The following is an 18,308-nucleotide window of genomic DNA, read 5'->3' as shown; positions in this document are numbered from 1 at the left end:
ATGGGGCCGGACGAGTTGCATCTGAGAGTGCTAAAGGAATTGGCGGATGTGATTGCAGAGCCATTGGCCATTATCTTTGAAAACTCGTGGTGAACGGGGGAAGTCTCAGATGACTGGAAAAAGGCTAATGTAGTGCCAATCTTTAAAAAAGGGAAGAAGGAGGATCCTGGGAACTACAGGCCAGTCAGCCTCACCTCAGTCCCCGGAAAAATCATGGAGCAGGTCCTCAAGGAATCAATCCTGAAGCACTTACACGAGAGGAAAGTGATCAGGAACAGTCAGCATGGATTCACCAAGGGAAGGTCATGCCTGACTAATCTAATCGCCTTCTGTGATGAGATTACTGATTCTGTGGATGAAGGGAAAGCAGTGGATGTATTGTTTCTTGACTTTAGCAAAGCTTTTGACACGGTCTCCCACAGTATTCTTGTCAGCAAGTTAAAGAAGTATGGGCTGGATGAATGTACTATAAGGTGGGTAGAAAGTTGGCTAGATTGTCGGGCTCAACGGGTAGTGATCAATGGCTCCATGTCTAGTTGGCAGCCGGTGTCAAGTGGAGTGCCCCAGGGGTCGGTCCTGGGGCCGGTTTTGTTCAATATCTTCATAAGTGATCTGGAGGATGGTGTGGATTGCACTCTCAGCAAATTTGCGGATGATACTAAACTGGGAGGAGTGGTAGATACGCTGGAGGGCAGAGATAGGATACAGAGGGACCTAGACAAATTGGAGGATTGGGCCAAAAGAAACCTGATGAGGTTCAATAAGGATAAGTGCAGGGTCCTGCACTTAGGACGGAAGAACCCAATGCACAGCTACAGACTAGGGACCGAATGGCTAGGCAGCAGTTCTGCGGAAAAGGACCTAGGGGTTACAGTGGAGGAGAAGCTGGATATGAGTCAGCAGTGTGCCCTTGTTGCCAAGAAGGCCAATGGCATTTTGGGATGTATAAGTAGGGGCATAGCGAGCAGATCGAGGGACGTGATCGTTCCCCTCTATTCGACATTGGTGAGGCCTCATCTGGAGTACTGTGTCCAGTTTTGGGCCCCACACTACAAGAAGGATGTGGATAAATTGGAGAGAGTCCAGCGAAGGGCAACAAAAATGATTAGGGGTCTGGAACACATGACTTATGAGGAGAGGCTGAGCGAACTGGAATTGTTTAGTCTGCAGAAGAGAAGAATGAGGGGGGATTTGATAGCTGCTTTCAACTACCTGAGAGGTGGTTCCAGAGAGGATGGTTCTAGACTATTCTCAGTGGTAGAAGAGGACAGGACAAGGAGTAATGGTCTCAAGTTGCAGTGGGGGAGGTTTAGGTTGGATATTAGGAAAAACTTTTTCACTAGGAGGGTGGTGAAACACTGGAATGCGTTACCTAGGGAGGTGGTAGAATCTCCTTCCTTGGAAGTTTTTAAGGTCAGGCTTGACAAAGCCTTGGCTGGGATGATTTGATTGGGGATTGGTCCTGCTTTGAGCAGGGGGTTGGACTAGATGACCTCCTGAGGTCCCTTCCAACCCTGATATTCTATGATTCTATGTTGGATATTCAGATATTTCACCAACCACTAGTATTGGTGATTTAAGTTCTTTCCCTTCTTTTCTGTGATCAGCCTCTTTCTTACAGATCCATTTCCCAGGCTACTTCCAGACACTTGCGCAAAGTCCTTCATTACATCTCCTCCTTCCTCACTATCTTCTGAATCATGTCCCTGTGAGTTTACTTCCCCTCTGATTGCTGTCATAGAAGCCATGTTTAATTCCCTTCCCTTCTGTCTCTGCAGTGTTACAAAGTTCTGGCAGCTGCAATGACCTCTCTGAAAGGTCAGCCTTCGGTCAGTGGTGGGAACTATGAAGCAGTCAACTACTTTGTACTGAATCCGAAATCCATCACTATGGGCCAGCTTTATGGAGAGTTTGACTTGCTAACGCATGAATGGTAAAGGACAAAATCCACCATCCTCCTTCTCATCTGGTCTAGGGCTTCTTGTCGTCCGTCTAGGTCTATGAACTCTCTAGGATACAGTACCTTAAAGAGCTTTACTTGCTTTAGAGGCATGAGTGAAGAATGCCTTTTGTGCCATGTAAATCTGGCTTGTGCTGATGGCCTTCTGTAACTAAGGGAAGATAGTCAAAGAGGAGTTGGGTTCCCAACTCTCCTTGCCTGCCATTGGGAATTAGGAGCCTATCTTTGTGCTTGAATATCTCCCCCATACTTATTATTTCAGTAGTTCTCCATCCCCATTATGTAGACTCCTTATTGAGAGACTCTCTGATGGGTCATCTACCCTTCTCGACAGCCCACTTACCACAGGCGGGGTTTCTAAATGTTCCTCTCTGAAGCTGGCTCAGAAGGGCTTGGTGGATTGATGGAGATCCACATGCTATAATGTAAGATCCACTTGCATTATTCTAATGCTTCCTGTCATACCAGCCAGATGCTTTGGAACAAAGTTAAAGAACATATATTCCAGAAAACTATGAAAACCAAAAAAAAAACCTCTGAGAAAAGCGAAAGCAAATAAATTTCTCATACTGTACCCTGAAGCTCACTAGCTCTGGGCTCCAATGAATCTTTATTGAAGGATATTTCTATAGTATATTCGAGTTAAGCTTGACAGCTTATTTACTATGTGGTTCCTGCCCAAGGGCAGCACATAGACATATCAGTGTGACAAAAAATACAGTCTCCATATAAAACAAATTTAGAGACATAAATCCATCTCTTTTAATCAGCTGGGCTTCAGACGAGTCTGTTTTCTTTTGCACTCGGTAACAAGGGCCATGAACATCTGTGGTGCTATATAAATAACAATAATTATTTAATAATGGGAGTGCAATTGAGGGTCTGAGCAGCAATTTCACTGTAGACATTCACATACAGATTAAATCCCAGACATCAACATCCATCACTCTCTCCTCCACTATCCCACTCATCACCAGCAGCACCACTGGCACTGTATGGCTGCATTATTAGTGTCAATGTTGTGCTATGTACATAGAAGCAACAGGAATCAGGGTCTTCACTCACAAAGTGGGGTGGATTCAGCCACATCATTCCTAAAGAGGTTATGCTAAAAGGCTGTGCAGATTCTAGAGATTTACTGGGGAAGGAGAGAGAGTGAGAGAGAGACATCTTTATCTGCTCACTTTAATAAACTCGTGAGGCACTCAGATACACAGTATATGAACCCAGAGTGAAATCCCGGCTCCAGGGAAATTGGTGGAAATTTTGCCATTGATTTCAACGGGGTCAGAATTTCACTTGGAGATAGATATAGAGAAAGCAACTGTTACAGCTTCTCTTGCCTCTTTCCTCCCATGTTACAGGACGGATGGGATTCTTTCAACACTCATTCGGGTGGGAGCGATCGCCAGTGATACGAATAAGAAATGGTATGTGTTTGATGGGCCAGTCGATGCGGTCTGGATCGAGAATATGAACACCGTGCTAGATGATAATAAGAAGCTGTGTCTTAGCTCTGGAGAAATCATTAAGCTAACAGAGGTGACTAACCTCTCTTCTCTTGCTGTCCTGTTTCTCTGTCCTCTCTAACTGTTCTCTCCTCTGTTCACTCCCTCTAACATGGAACAGAATTGCCTTTTCATTTCCAGTTAACATTATGTGCAGGACGGATTCCTGCAGAGATTACCATCTGTATAGCTAAGAGACCCCAGTGTGCTAGGTGCAGTACAGACAGAGAACAACAAGGCGGTCCCTGCTCTAAAGAGCTGACAAGCTACATTTGGTTCTTTCTGTTTGACTGCAGTATATACGCCGTGCCTGTGCAGGCAGGCACTGAGCCTCAGATTTTCAAAGGAGAGTTAGGCCAAATGCTACTGACATTCAAGGGGCATTGGGAACTCTAACTTCTTTTGCTTCTTTGACAATCCCAGCTTGAGTCTGAGTCCACTGAGGTGGAAATCCCAGGAAGCCCCAGCATTCGCTTTACTCCCCTGCGGCATTACCTGCTTCCCTCCCAACACCAGTGGCAGAGAACTGCATTATTAGAGCCGGTTTCAGAGTAACAGCCGTGTTAGTCTGTGTTTGCAAAAAGAAAAGGAGTACTTGTGGAACCTTAGAGACTAACTAATTTATTTGAGCATGAGCTTTCGTGAGCTACAGCTCACTTAGAGCCGACTCCTTTGAGCCAGATAGGTGACCTTATCGCTGAGCCATGCTGAAAGATCCTAGGATCCTGTCTTTCCTAAGGCTGAGCTATGCTGACAGATCCTAGGATCCTGTCTTTCCTAAGGCTGAGCTATGCTGACAGATCCTAGGATCCTGTCTTTCCTAAGGTTGAGCTATGCTGACAGATCCTTGTTGTCCATCCACGGTTTTCAGATGATGACCATGATGTTTGAAGTACAGGACCTGGCTGTTGCCTCCCCCGCCACAGTCTCCCGGTGTGGCATGGTTTACCTGGAGCCCAGCCTCTTGGGGCTCAAGCCCTTCACTGAGTGCTGGCTGAGGAAAATTCCAGACATCATGAAGCCTTTCTCAGAGCAGTTAACATCCCTCTTCAGCAGATTTCTAGAGGTGAGCTCCTGTCATGTTCCAGATCTCTTCCAGTCTATCTGACAGACCTGGCTTTAGGACGCCAGTGGCTCAGAACCTGTTGGGTTAGTTTGAGAGTAGTCGGTCCTTCTAAAGAGCTAAGATTTTAGCCACATCTGAGATTAAATGCCTAAATGATTAAATGCTACCAGTACCCAGAGTGAATCTGCTGGTCTTAATAGCTTATGTACTCACTAATCCATATAGATGTGACTTCTTCATACTGGTCCGAAGGATTGTGTGGTTTTTTGATAATCAGCACACCAACTTCCTTCCTGCGGTAACTCTGTTTCCTTCTATGGAGTTATTCCATGGAGGGACGTAGCTCTGAATTGTAAAACTGAGTCTTGCTATTTCCATCATTTTGATGGAGAACAACAGAGTACTGTCAGAAATATCTTAAAAGCTATTTATCAGCAATGACGGCAAAAAGAGTAGGACTGTTACTGTATTATAATCTATTCAATATTAAATGGAAAGGTTTACTCAGACTCTTTTCTCGGCCTCCATTCTCTGGCTGAAGCGATCGGTATTTGGGGCACAGCTTGAAATAGCAGAATTTTCAGCTGTGACCTCCCTGATAAATGTAACATGCAGTGAGAAAAGGGGAAACTGAGCCCTAGGAGGTAAATAAACTCTTGAAAGGAAGATTGCCCAGGAGCTGAGCTGTGTCTGCCTGATCCTTGCAGGAGTCCATCAGCTTTGTCCGGGGATCAGTGAAAGAGATAATTGCCTCAACAAACAGTAACCTGACGATGAGCCTTCTCAAACTACTGGAGTGCTTCTTTGAACCTTTCATTCCCATTGAGGTAGGAATTTTTGTATAATCTGTTTATTGTTCTTGCTGCTCATAGCACTAGAGGGTTAAACTGCAGAGTGCAGGAGGAACACCAGAGCTACCAACTGGTGCACATTACAGGATGGAAGTTACAGGGAAACAATGTGTTCTGTGCATAGTGCTGGAGGGAGCTTGGTCAGTTACTCTGAAGCTCATCTACATATAGCATTGCCCTGACTCATGTTGAATGCATGGTTATATTGAGGATTATGTGCAATACACCAGGGAAGGATGACTCTAGCTCTGTACACAATAGAGGATTATACTATAAAGCAAGAGGATAATCTGCTAACTACAACAGTAGCTCCACAATTATAGTGCTGGATGAAATAGGTTGCACATTTATATTTAGGAATACACCTGGGATGGTGGTTTCTTTGAATTGATATTGAAGGAGACAGGAAATTCTAGCATTAAAATCCACAGGCCAAATTCTGCTCTCAGTGACAGATTTACACGAATGTAACTGAAAGCAGAATTTGGCTCACAGTCTGTAATGAATGGACTCATCTAAGAATCATTCAGAAAAGCAGTAAATAAACTAAATGGAGGTGTCAAGATTTTCAGTGAGGTGTCCATATTTAACCCCCAGTCCAACTGAACTGCGTGTGTGAGGATTAAATTTACTCTGCTTATTGGATGTTCAGGGAATTAGGAAGCTTCCCCATGAGAAGACTGACCGACTTGGGGAACTGATTGAACCCTGGTTCATGTTCTCCTTGATCTGGAGTGTGGGTGCAACTGGAGATGCCCAAAGCCGTGTGGCCTTCAGCTTGTGGTTGAGAGAGAAGATGGCAAGTGAACAGGTAAGTGGATGTTATTCGGTAATATTAGCTCATGATGGTAGCACCTGGTAACACGGGTAACAGAGCTCCCTGAATTTCCAGAAGATTTGTGCAAGGGTCCCTCCTGGGGTATTATCTACAGGGGGGAAACTTCAAGCTTCATCAGAACATCTGCATCAAAACCTCTAGGAAAGAGGACAGAGATAAGCCATATGGACTGGACAGAATTTCATTGCTGAAAAGCAATGTTCTCCACATTACCCTGGTTCCTGTTGGTCAATTGATCTGGAGCAGAGCCAGGTGTGACATTCATGCTCTGCTTTATTTCCCACAGATCCAGTTACTTTTCCCAGAGGAGGGGCTGGTTTATGATTATAAACTGGATGATGCTGGGCTCAGCAATCCTGAGGAAGATGTAGATGAAGATGTTGTCAAGGAGGTAAAGACTCTACCCATCTCGAACTTGTGTATTAAAAGCCGAGCAATTCATCAAACTAAAGAATAGAAGGGAGGGACCAGCAGCTAAGGCTAAGGTACTGCACACACAGTAAAATCTATTCACCAAGGGTGAGCAGGAGCCTTGCCATACTGGTTGGAGATGTCTAAGGGTATGTCTATACTACCCGCCGAATCGGCAGGCAGCAATCGATCCAGCAGGGGTTGATTTATTATGTCTAGTCTAGATGCGATAAATCGAGCCCCGAGTGCTCTCCTTTCGACTCCATCGCCGTGAGAGGCGCAGGCAGAGTTGACAGGGGAGCAACTTCAGCTACATTATTCACATAGCTGAAGTTGCGTAACTTAGATCGATTCCCCCCTCCCCGCCCCCGCAATGTAAACCAGGCCTAAGGAGAAACTGAACATTGTGCTTTAAAAAACGGTTTCTTACCCTTGTGATTGTGAAGCAGATCTTCCAAATGCAAGTCTGCAGACAGTTCCAGTACCTCTGCCATTGCTCAGGGCTTTCCCCTGGTTGGGAAATGTCCAAAGTCTGGTCAATTTCACTGCTGTTATTCAGAAGGCTGGAAGGGAAAGAGGGAAAGAGAAGTAAAAATGAGAAAATTCATGTCAATTTCATGGTGCTGGTGCTTGGGATAGCCGTGAGCAAACTGAATATAAGTCCTCAGTGTGATGCAGCTGTAAAAAAGGCTAATATTATTTTGGGGTTTGTTAACAGGAGTGTTGTATGTAAGACACAGGAGGTAACTGTCCTGCTCTAATCGGCACTGCTGAGGCCCCAGCTGGAGTACTATGTCCAATTCTGGGCACTACAATCTAGGAAGGATGTGGACAAATTGGAGAGAGTCCAGAGGAGAGCAACAAAAGGTTTAGAAAACCGAATCTATGAGGAAAGGTTAAAAAAAAACTGGGCATGTTTAGTCTTGAAAAAGAAGACTGAGACCTGATATTAGTCTTCCAGTATGTTGAGGATGGTGATCAGTTTTTCCTCCATGTCCACTGAAGGTAGGACAAGAAGTAATGGACTTAATCCACAGCAAGGGGAGTTAGGTTAGCTATTTGGAAAAACTTTCGAACTATAAGGGTAGGTAGGCTCTGGAATAGGCTTCCAAAGGGAGGTCATGGAGTCTCCATGATTGGAAGCTTTTAAAAGCAAGTTGGACAAACACCTGTCTGGGATGGTCAAGGTTGACTTAGTTCTGCCACAGTGCAGGGGGCTGGACTTGATGACTTCTTGAGGTCCCTTCCAGCCCTGCATTTCTCTGGTTCTCTGAGCAGTGGCAGAGGCAGCATTGGAGCTATTTGCACCTCAGAAATGGAATCTGGAAGAGGATTCTCTGAGCCTCACTGGTGGACCCATTCCCTAATCTTTGGACTGGCCTTGAGCTAGTAGGTTTTGGCCTCTGACTTGTTTTAAGTGGGATGGTAATTCATTTCATGCACACATACAGCCTCCCTGCCCCATACGTTTCAGGTGAACACAGGAATGGAGACTGCAACAAACATAAAGAAAGGTTTCCAAAGAAACAGTCTTCCTCCTTTTCAGTCAGATCTATTTCCCCCTTATGGTTTAGTTCTCTGTCTAATGGTACTGTCTGTTCTTGCAGCTATCTCAAATGTTCTGTCAACATTTGAACCAAGTGTTCGGAAAGAATTAAAGAGCGAGTTACTTTGGGGACAACAATCTCTAACCCTCAGGCTGCCCTTAGTCCATAGTAAAAGTGTCAGCTGCTTTGGGGGACAATAATATATAGGGAGGTTTTGTAGAGAGGAGAGCAAGGGACTGGGAATCAGGACACCTAAAAAATCCATTCCTAATCTATGCAAAGAGCTTTGAAGAGGAAAAGCACAGTATAAGCGCTGACTCTTATTATCACCATTTTATAGGCAGTTGCTTCTTCCAGTAACAACTCTGTCTTTCAGGTGGGCTGGGTGAATTGGATAGATTCCGCTGCACAGTTCACCATAGTCCCTGACACAAGCTTCTGTGACATTATAATCCCCACAATGAATACTGTCCAGATGGCCCATCTGCTGGAAATGCTGCTCACCAATCGAAAACCAGTACGTGTCTTGACCTTGCCTTTGCTTTTGGATTTAACCTTTGTCTCTTTGGCTGTGGTCCCATTTTCTATATGGTGATAGGTGCCTTAGAAATACCTAATATAGTTAGATTCTCCCCCTGCTGCAGACGTTCATTCCTGTAGTTGGACGTGGTACCTGGCTTACAAGCATCATTATTCCTTTCCCTCGGCAACTGAGCGGGTGCCAACTTTACATAGATAGACCGAGGCAGTGCAGATGCTGGGTTCAGCCTCACTTGCTCTAACAGGTCGACCAATCACCACCAAGATTTCCCTGCTCTCCAGGGCTCCCTCCCCTACTTTTCCAGTTTGGTTCTTTTCATTGTGAGAGAGATTTGTTATCCTGATCTGCCTCCCTAACTAAGAGAGTAAACTTTTTGTCCTTGACTGGTTTTGGAAGGAGTCTGTGTCGTCCCAGCTGAGCCAGTGAAAGCAAACCAGTTGGCAAATGATTATTCCATCTGCCCGGGTTTACACTGCAATGATGACTGCATTTCCTTTTTCTCACTGCAGGTTCTCTGTGTTGGTCCGACTGGCACTGGGAAGACTCTCACTATTTCAGACAAGCTTTTGAAGAACTTGCCTCTAGAATACATCACTCACTTCCTAACATTTTCTGCTCGCACCTCAGCCAACCAAACCCAGGACCTCATTGACAGCAAACTGGATAAAAGGCAAAACTCTTATGCTAGCAAAGGCAGCACTCCTGTCGTTGATATACTTCTCTGTTAACACGTTTGCCCTTCAGTTTCATCCTGAGCACTGAAAGGACACAGTCCAAGTGTAACTCTGGCGGAGGGAAATAAAAGGCACTCCAATCCTAACTCTGGATCAGGGAGGGCTAGAAACATTGGATGCAATGGCCAATAAAAGGCAGTCAGTGGTGTGAGTCTGTTGACGTTGCATCGTTCCTTGTTATCCCTTAAATGCTACACAATTTGGCCTAACTTGCAGCGATCATTCTTGAAATCCGGGTACTGGATCTTCAAGGAAACTGTTGAGGGGAAGAAACGTTAGCCATTGCATGCCAAGAATCATCCAGCATGGGCTAGCAGCATTAATTCTTGACCCCAAAGAGGCTTGCTTTATCCTTCACCATTCACAATCTGGTTTGATGCATCCAGTGATCGATTGTGTGAAGCCCATATAAGATATTCTCTCTGATTCACTTCAAGTTCTCCTGACTGAAAATATAACATTTAGGGGTATATTTTGCTACTTGAGACATGCAGGTGACTCTCATCATCATTAATGGGTCACGCATGCATTCCATCAAGGGGGGCAAATAGACTGATGGGACCAAATTCTGGTCGATCTTACACCACTGCAACTGTACAGGCTTCATTGGGGTTGCACAGGTGTAACTTGAGACAGACTTCTGAAGTAACCAGAGGACTTCACCTGAACACTGTGTTGTGCCTTTTCGGGAGATGGAGGGGGGGTGGAATGCAGATCTCCAGAAGGGGGGTGACTCCACAGACAGCTTATTCAGTGGGTCCTTTGGACTGGGTTATGTCAGGAGTGCTTTGGTGATGGAAGCGTTGGGCTGTGCTCCCTTCAGCCATCTCCATTTTCACATACTTTCTCCATCCTTGCAGGAGAAAGGGGGTGTTCGGTCCTCCTCTTGGCAAGTACTTCATATTTTTCATTGATGACCTAAATATGCCAGCACTGGAGACATATGGCGCTCAGCCCCCAATTGAGCTGCTTCGGCAGTGGATGGACCACCGGGGCTGGTACGACAGGAAACAGATTGGTATGATCCAGGTTCTTTGCCTAACACTATTTACATTCTCTAGGGTTGGCATGCTGGCTAACTAGGCTAATGCAGAGGTACCCAGCCTCCAGTGTATATACATAGCTAGCGAGTGAGACTAGGATTCATAGAAAACATTTCTGGTTTAGGCTTGGCATGCAGCTATGCCATTACTCTCCTCTGGACTATTTCCCAGGTACCTTTAAGAGCCTGGTGGATATTAATTTCATCGGTGCCATGGGGCCCCCAGGTGGAGGAAGGAATGCCATCACGCCACGCCTCACTCGCCATTTCAACTATCTTTCCTTTACGGAGATGGAGGACAGCAGCAAGAAGACAATCTTCTCCACCATTCTTGGCAGCTGGATGGGTAAGTTCTGAGGAGACAAGGCTTTTCCTCTTCACTTCACAAGTCTCTGCCCATTTACATCCCCACTTGGTTAAGAATTAAGCTAATGAGGGGATAAAGAAATGCTGGAATCTGGAATGGAAAGTGTTTCTGAGAAACTATCATTTGACTCTGAGCAATGGGGGAGCACTTCAGTCACAGGGCCAAATTCCCTGCCGGGGTAAATTGGCACATTTTCATCATGTTCGGTGGAGATGTGCCAATTTACAACCATAGTGAATCTGGCCTTGAAAATTGTACGTAAAATCTGACATAGCCTAGTCCTCTTAAAAAGGATTTTCTCTGTGGTGGACAGAGTGCTGTGGATATTATTTATCTCTGCCAATAGAAAACAATCTTTGTTTTTCTTCCTTGATTTTCTAGCTGGACTCCTTGGAGAAAGAAGTTTCAGAGATCCAGTCCGTAAGTAAGAGTGGCAGAACACAAACCATACATTGTGAACAGGACAGGGCTCACAGAGTGCTCAGAAGGATTCTAAAACTGTGAGTGACCTGTATCCTGCAGTAGACTGTGACATTTGCCCAGATTACTGGGCAAGATGTGTTGCATGATCTCTGCTGGCTTCAGACTTTGTGGAAGAAGCAAGGGTTTCTTTTATTCTCCAGTAGCTGTAGTCTATGAACAGCTGAGCAGTGAGTATTGGAGTCTGCAAAGGTGCTGTAGCCACCCAGAGAAATGATTTTCAGAATAAAACAGGTCTCTTAGAATTGATTTCGTTTTGTGTCATAGACTCATCATCATTTGTCAGTTTCTGGTTGATTTTTATTCCCATCCATGGGCCTGAGCTGGGTGGTTTGGGACCAAGGTGTGAATTTGATGTCACATCCACAGAGCTGAGTATCTGAGTGTAAACACTGGAAAGGAATAGGAACATCAAGCTGTAACCAAGGGCCAAAGCAGAGATTTCCGGGCACCCATGCAGAGATTCTAAGCAACGACAGGATATGTTGGCTCCTAGGTATGAACTTGGGACTGTAGCAAGGTCTGTGGGTTTGGGTCAAAGGTACAAGCAGTGAATTTGGCCATGTGGGTGGGATCTCAGTGGGCATCGTAAAAAGTGGGCATGATTATAGGGTGTGACAGGGGTGTTACAAAGGTATTTTTTTAATAAGAAACTGGATTAGGATAAAAAATTTTTGGTAACTGGCATGCTTTTAATCCTGCCATTCACCACCATCAAGGGAAATCTTTCCTTGAGGACCCCAAGCTAATTGAGTTTGATGTATGACAAATGTATCCCAGAAACCCAAGATGACATAGTGCTCGTTAGGCCCCCCCGCACCATTCCCTTATTAGTGACATCCTCCATTGCTTCCTACTCTCTTTTCTTTAATCTGTCCCCACACATAAGATACTTTTTTGTACATGTTCAGTCTCTACTGATGCTTCTGAGCTTGACCCTTGTACTGCAGCTGCTGCTTAGCAGCTCAGGGTTGCCCCCTTGGTAGGACAGGATTGATACTTCGTTACTGAGCTCACGTGTGTGGACTAGTTGGACAAAGTCTGGCTATGACTGGTGGAGAGTCTCCCCTTGAGCATTGATCAACACTGTGCCCGTTGGCTGCAGATTCAACAAGAATGGCAAGCTGAGGAGATGGCCAGGTCCTCAGGCAAGGTCCACAATGAGTGTTACTGAACAATAGCAATGGTGGCATCAGTGTCAGTCTGCCTGCCTATTGCGCTTGAATTCTGTCAGTCCTTCACACCCCAAAAATGCCGCTGCCTTCTGTTCCTGCAGCGGGAGCCCCCGGAGTCGAGCACTTGAATGAGCCCCTTGTCGATGCCACCATTCGTGTGTATTCAACCATCACGTCCCAACTGTTGCCTACCCCAGCAAAGTCGCACTATACCTTTAATCTGAGGGACCTCTCCAAAGTTTTCCAGGGGATGCTCATGGCTGAAGCCTGCAAAATCGAGGTGAGTCCTCCCACCATTTTATCTCCCATCATTCTGTACTGCCTGGGGAATTTCAGATCTCACTGTACGCAGGTCAAGGTTCAAAATAGACATAGAAAAGGCAAGAAGCTGCCCGAGGCCTTGCATTATTAGCAGGGGCTTGTTGCACTTCCCAGGTTATTCAGACTTGTGCATTTTGACACTACCCAGCGTGTACTAAATGCACAGAAATACCCGATTTGTTGTTTCTTTTTGTACAATTATAAATATGAAATCACCTGTAACCTGGAATGGATGCTGCTGGAGGAGTTCCAACACCCAGGATGCTGTCTTGGGTCAGTTTCCCTGGGGGCGGAGGGAAGACAGTTTACCTAGGGATGTGGTGGGTTCTCCACCACTTGGAGTCTTTAAATCAAGAGTGGATGTCCTTCTAAAGAATATGCTGTAGCAAGATATGGATTTATTACAGGAATTGCTGGCAGAAGTTCTTTGGCCTGTATTCTGCAAGGCAGGTTAGATTATCATAAAGGGTCTTTCTGGTCTTAATCTCAGACCTTGTGAAAATAGTAATGAAGGAAGAATTAAAATCTAATACGAGATGATGGATTGAATTCTAACAATGTGGATTTTAAAGTTACCCCGGCATGGGAAGGAATAGCACAGATATTTATTGCAGTGTTAATTAACCCCTCTGTAGAGCACCTGCTTTAGCATGGAATGCTGCTAAGAAAGGGGCTTAGTGGTGTCCTTCCAAATTCTTCCTTTTCTAACTGAGAGTTAGAAAATGACCACATGTTCTGGAGGTAACCTAGCAATCCTGCAGGAGGGACTCGTAGCCTAATGGACATATCTCACTGAGATTCTCTGCCAGGACAAACTGCACCTGCTCAGGCTCTGGTATCATGAGAGTTGCCGCGTGTTCCGTGACCGCCTGGTTAATGATGAGGACCGCATCTGGTTTGATGATCTGATGAAAAGCATGATGGCAGAGTGGGACACCACCTTTGAGGAGGTTATCCCCTACCAGCCAGTTCTCTTTGGGGATTTCATGATGCCTGGTGCTGATGTCAAAATATATGAACTAATTGATGACCAGGAAAAGGTAGGATGCTTTTGATTTCTCCCCATTTTTATGATTTTCTTTTACTTGTATTCAGTCCTATTCAACACTAAGAAGGCATAGCTGATACAAACTATGGATCTTCTCTAGCTGAGTGTTTGGAATGTGTCACCTACCCAGTGTTAACATTGCCAGGCTGTGTTGAGGGGGTTAGGATATGATCCCATACCCAGTGCCAACTATGTAAGGCTCTACCAGGTCAGGCTAGGCTCTAAATGTATGATGAACACAATATGAGGACCTGAATGGAATTGAACTAGGAAGTGATGTCTTTCCGAATTCCCCTACTTCTTCTGGTGTTTGGGCAGGTAATAATGATCCTGCAAAGAGCAGTAGGCAACCTTCTGTGCCAACCCTCCTAACCTGAGTGCAACACTCAGAACTAGACTAGGAGGAATACCAGCTTTATGTTCAATAGGACAATGCTAGCCAGTAAGATCTTTACAATTGACCTTTACAAGTAACTATCATTACTGCAGGATTCTCTACTGGGGGGAGAGTAGTACTACTGTGGTAATGTTAATAAGCAAAAGGTAAAATTATAAAGATTTTAATGATGAGCAATATAGTTTGCACTCGCTACCAGAAACAAATAATAATATCATCACCTCTCATCTCATGATTGCTAAATGAAGTACATTCATTCATTAATTCAGCCTCACAACATCCTCTCTGGTAGGTAAATGTACCCATGCCCATTTTATGGATGGACAAAACACACAGTGAGATTAAGCATTTAGACTTCTAATTTCCACAAAAGCATTTAGACTTCTAATTTCCATTGATTTCAATCCGGGCCCAAGAGATTAAGTTACTTGCCCAAGTTCCCACTGTGAATCGATGGCAGAACTGAGAGTAGAACCCATAAAATATTAACCCCTGGTCCATTGCATTAACCTCTGGGCAACACTGTTGAAGAAGACCCTGATGGAATTGGCACAAGATACTATTTAAATAATCATGTGGGTGAGACATTTTGGCTAGGGAGGTTAAACTCAATGTAGTATTTCCTCTTTTCTGAAGGGATGGATTCAGGTGAGTCTTTTTCTGGTTCATTTCTCTCTTTCCATCTTGAGTCCAGAGAATGAGACCCACGTGGCCCCTAATAGATCACTCCATGGCCTAGTCAGCAGGAGATGATCAGATGTAGTGCTGGTGGCCCCTTCTTGGAGTGAGCACCACATCAGGTGTATGTTATTTCCACCTACATGTGGTTCTCAAGGATGATTTCTGCCATGAGAGGCTGGTCTTTCCCTTGGATTGCCTCTGGGAAGCTGCTGCGCTTGCCATGTTACTGTTCTTATCTGTCTCTGTTTGCCTGCAGCTTATGCGTGTGATAGAGGAGTACATGGATGAGTACAATCAGATCAACACCACCAAGATGAAGCTGGTGCTCTTTATGGATGCTATGCAGCACATCTGCCGGATCAGTCGGATCCTGCGCCAGGCACTGGGGAATGCTCTCCTCTTGGGTGTTGGAGGAAGCGGAAGGGAGTCTCTCACCAGGCTGGCATCTCACATGTAAGAAAAAAGACTTCTGTATGGCCAGCACCGAGCAGATGTGCCAGGGCTGCCTTTCTATGAATCTCATATGAATGCATCCGATGAAGTGAGCTGTAGCTCACGAAAGCTTATGCTCAAATAAATTTGTTAGTCTCTAAGGTGCCACAAGTCCTCCTTTTCTTTTTACAGTCTGTTAATTAATACCATATCTGCTATGGTAGTGCTAGCTCTCAACACCTCCCATTCTGTCCCATGAGAAAACACCAAAGACTAATCCAGCCCAGACCAGCGGCCTAGTGGTGTGCTCTACACAACAGTATGAGATACACACACTGGTCTCTCTCCCATGCCAGCAGGAGCTCTGGACAGCAGGAAAGCAATGGCATGAGTTACAAAGTAGTAACCCCTTAGTAAGGCAGGGTTTGGTAAGGGTGTGAAAACAATGCCAAGCCATCCTTCAGAGCCAGGGGCTGGGAGGTATGTATCTTGATAGCAGAGAGGTGTAAACTTGGGGGGGGAAGGGTCCTGGGGACTGATGAATATAGAGAACAGCTCTACAAAAATACACACGGTGTTTCTAAGGAGAATGGACTAATCCTTTTGCGGGGTAAATGCAGATTTTATTCCAACCCTCCCTTTCATTTATCTCTGATTGCACTACAGTACCATGCTCCTAGTGAAATGTGCATAAGGATAGCAACATGCTCATCATGAGGAGGTGTAAGAAAACATATGCAATATGTTCATTTCACATACAAAAAATCCTGGAGCGTCTGGAGTCTCTTATAAAAGAAGCAGAGTCCTGTTTAGAGCATGATTTTTACTTTGAGTCTCTCTCCCCTCTAGGGCCGATTATGAATGTTTCCAGATTGAACTTTCCAAAAACTATGGGATGGCAGAGTGGCGAGAAGATGTCAAGAAGATCATGCTGAAGGCTGGCCTGCAGAGACTGCCTATTACCTTTCTATTCACAGACTCACAGGTACCAGAGTGTTATCAGAGTGGAATGGCTGAAAAAACAGGCATGCCTCTTAGCACTAGTTCCTGGGAAATTCTCCTCGAATTTTAAATACATGATGACTTCACTTTGAGCCAATCATATCCTTCTTTTCCTCAGCATCCCACCAGTCTTCTTTGATGTCATCCCAGGAAATGAAAATTGGAATAGTTGTTTCCAGAGAGACTCTAGGGTTCAGTACATGCCAGGGCTGATTCTGCAGCTGTGGAATTCTCTTTGATGTCAGTGGGTTCCACTTGTGGGGTAACTAAAAAGCTGGGTCTGTTTTCATACCTGGGTGCTTGAAGTTAGGTTTCTAGCCATATTTAGACACTTCACTGGGAATTGATGTTCAAAGGTGCTGAGCAACATGAGGTTACTTCTGTTTAGGTAGCTAAATGTGGATTTAGGTGCCTAACTTTGGGGATCCAAATTTGAAAACATTGGCCCATTTCTTTAAACTATAGTTTAATAATAACAAGGTCATATTTCAGAATTTCACCATGGATTGTGAGCTCTGCGAAATGGTTCTGTGTCCTCAGGAAATGGTTGAACATTGTTTTGTAAATGTTGATACGTGCCAAGCATCATAACACACTCCACTGGAAGCCAGTCAGCTTTACAAGGGATCTCCTATCATGGAAGCTGAGATATTTGGGGTTGTGATTTATATGACATCTGGAGAACCAGCTCTGTTATTACCACTATTTTTATTTTTCCATCTAGATTAAAAGTGAGTCTTTCCTGGAGGATATCAACAATGTGTTGAACTCCGGAGACATCCCAAATCTGTATGCCCCAGATGAGCAAGATCAGATCATGACTACTATGAAGCCCATCGTTCAGGACCTAGGGCAGCAGCCCACCAAGGCTAACCTGATGGCAGCATACACAGGACTAGTTCGCAGTAATATCCATATGGTCCTTTGCATGAGGTATGAGCCCTCCCAGCCTGTGGGTCAAATCGTGAAATGATGTTGGACCATAGAGCTGCCTAGACTAAGCACAAGGCCTCCTCTCAACTAGTGCACAATTAACCCATTTGATCATGGTAATAATGTCTCTAAATAACACACTAATGCATTTGGGGCTCAGTTCCACCACACCTACTTACATAAGTAGTACTTTATCCATTGATTTCAATGGGGCTACTTGAGGAGTAAGGTACTGCGCCCATGGTAAGGATTGCAGGATTGGGGCCTGGTGAAACAAACACTACAATAACTTGCTCCAGATAGACTTAACATCAGTTTTACTTCTCAGATACCATCTTATAAACTGAATATTCCTGTACTGTTGTTGTACTTCAGTAGCCCTCTGACAATCAAAGGAGGTGGATATCCCTGAATACACACCTTAAACCTTCCAAAGAGATACCTATCACTATAGCCATTCCTGCCAAGGGGTCAGTAGTAACCGTAGAGCACTGTATAGAGTGATCTCACTCCTCCTTCCTTTCTCCCCTCACGATTCATCCTGTAATATACTCCCTTACTAACTGCCTCACCTCCTCCTTATGCTGTTGGTGTATAGTATGCGTTAAGTGAGAGTCGGTATTTCACCCAGCTCTTTGGAAGCTATTATAATGTGCCGTTCTCCATTCTCTCACCCTCAACCCAATCCTTGCTGCCTAGCCCTATTGGAGAGGTCTTCCGTGCACGGCTGAGACAGTTCCCCTCTCTAGTGAACTGCTGTACTATTGACTGGTTTAATGAGTGGCCTGCAGAAGCCCTGCAGTGCGTTGCATCTTCCTTTTTGCAAGAGATCCCAGACCTTGAAGCCACCTCTGAAGTTATAGATGGAATGGTAAGTGACATCCTTAAAATATAAGGCAGGGGTCCTGTGTATTCAACACGTATTTGTGCTGGATGGTTGTTAGACACAAGCGATGCAGGATGCATGTAAAAAG

The 18,308-nt window shown here is 44.9% G+C and overlaps 1 protein-coding gene across 1 annotated transcript in view; it reads left to right on the top strand.

Moving 5' to 3' along the window:
• DNAH1 (dynein axonemal heavy chain 1) overlaps window positions 1-18,308 on the top strand; it is a 126,979-nt gene that overhangs the window by 60,642 nt on the left and 48,029 nt on the right. The window contains exons 36-52 of the mRNA XM_074958318.1: window positions 1,779-1,933; window positions 3,325-3,502; window positions 4,340-4,534; window positions 5,242-5,361; window positions 6,038-6,196; window positions 6,510-6,614; window positions 8,558-8,698; window positions 9,232-9,392; window positions 10,317-10,474; window positions 10,671-10,844; window positions 11,247-11,285; window positions 12,622-12,800; window positions 13,651-13,881; window positions 15,224-15,420; window positions 16,249-16,384; window positions 17,126-17,334; window positions 18,034-18,205. Coding sequence (XP_074814419.1) covers window positions 1,779-1,933; window positions 3,325-3,502; window positions 4,340-4,534; window positions 5,242-5,361; window positions 6,038-6,196; window positions 6,510-6,614; window positions 8,558-8,698; window positions 9,232-9,392; window positions 10,317-10,474; window positions 10,671-10,844; window positions 11,247-11,285; window positions 12,622-12,800; window positions 13,651-13,881; window positions 15,224-15,420; window positions 16,249-16,384; window positions 17,126-17,334; window positions 18,034-18,205 — 2,709 coding nt within the window. The remainder of the gene's footprint in view (window positions 1-1,778; window positions 1,934-3,324; window positions 3,503-4,339; window positions 4,535-5,241; window positions 5,362-6,037; window positions 6,197-6,509; window positions 6,615-8,557; window positions 8,699-9,231; window positions 9,393-10,316; window positions 10,475-10,670; window positions 10,845-11,246; window positions 11,286-12,621; window positions 12,801-13,650; window positions 13,882-15,223; window positions 15,421-16,248; window positions 16,385-17,125; window positions 17,335-18,033; window positions 18,206-18,308) is intronic.

The sequence above is a fragment of the Natator depressus genome, chromosome 7 (genome assembly GCF_965152275.1).
Source record: "Natator depressus isolate rNatDep1 chromosome 7, rNatDep2.hap1, whole genome shotgun sequence".
Taxonomy (NCBI): domain Eukaryota; kingdom Metazoa; phylum Chordata; order Testudines; family Cheloniidae; genus Natator; species Natator depressus.
Note: the sequence above shows the minus strand (reverse complement) of the source record. Positions and strands in the feature narration are given on the sequence as shown.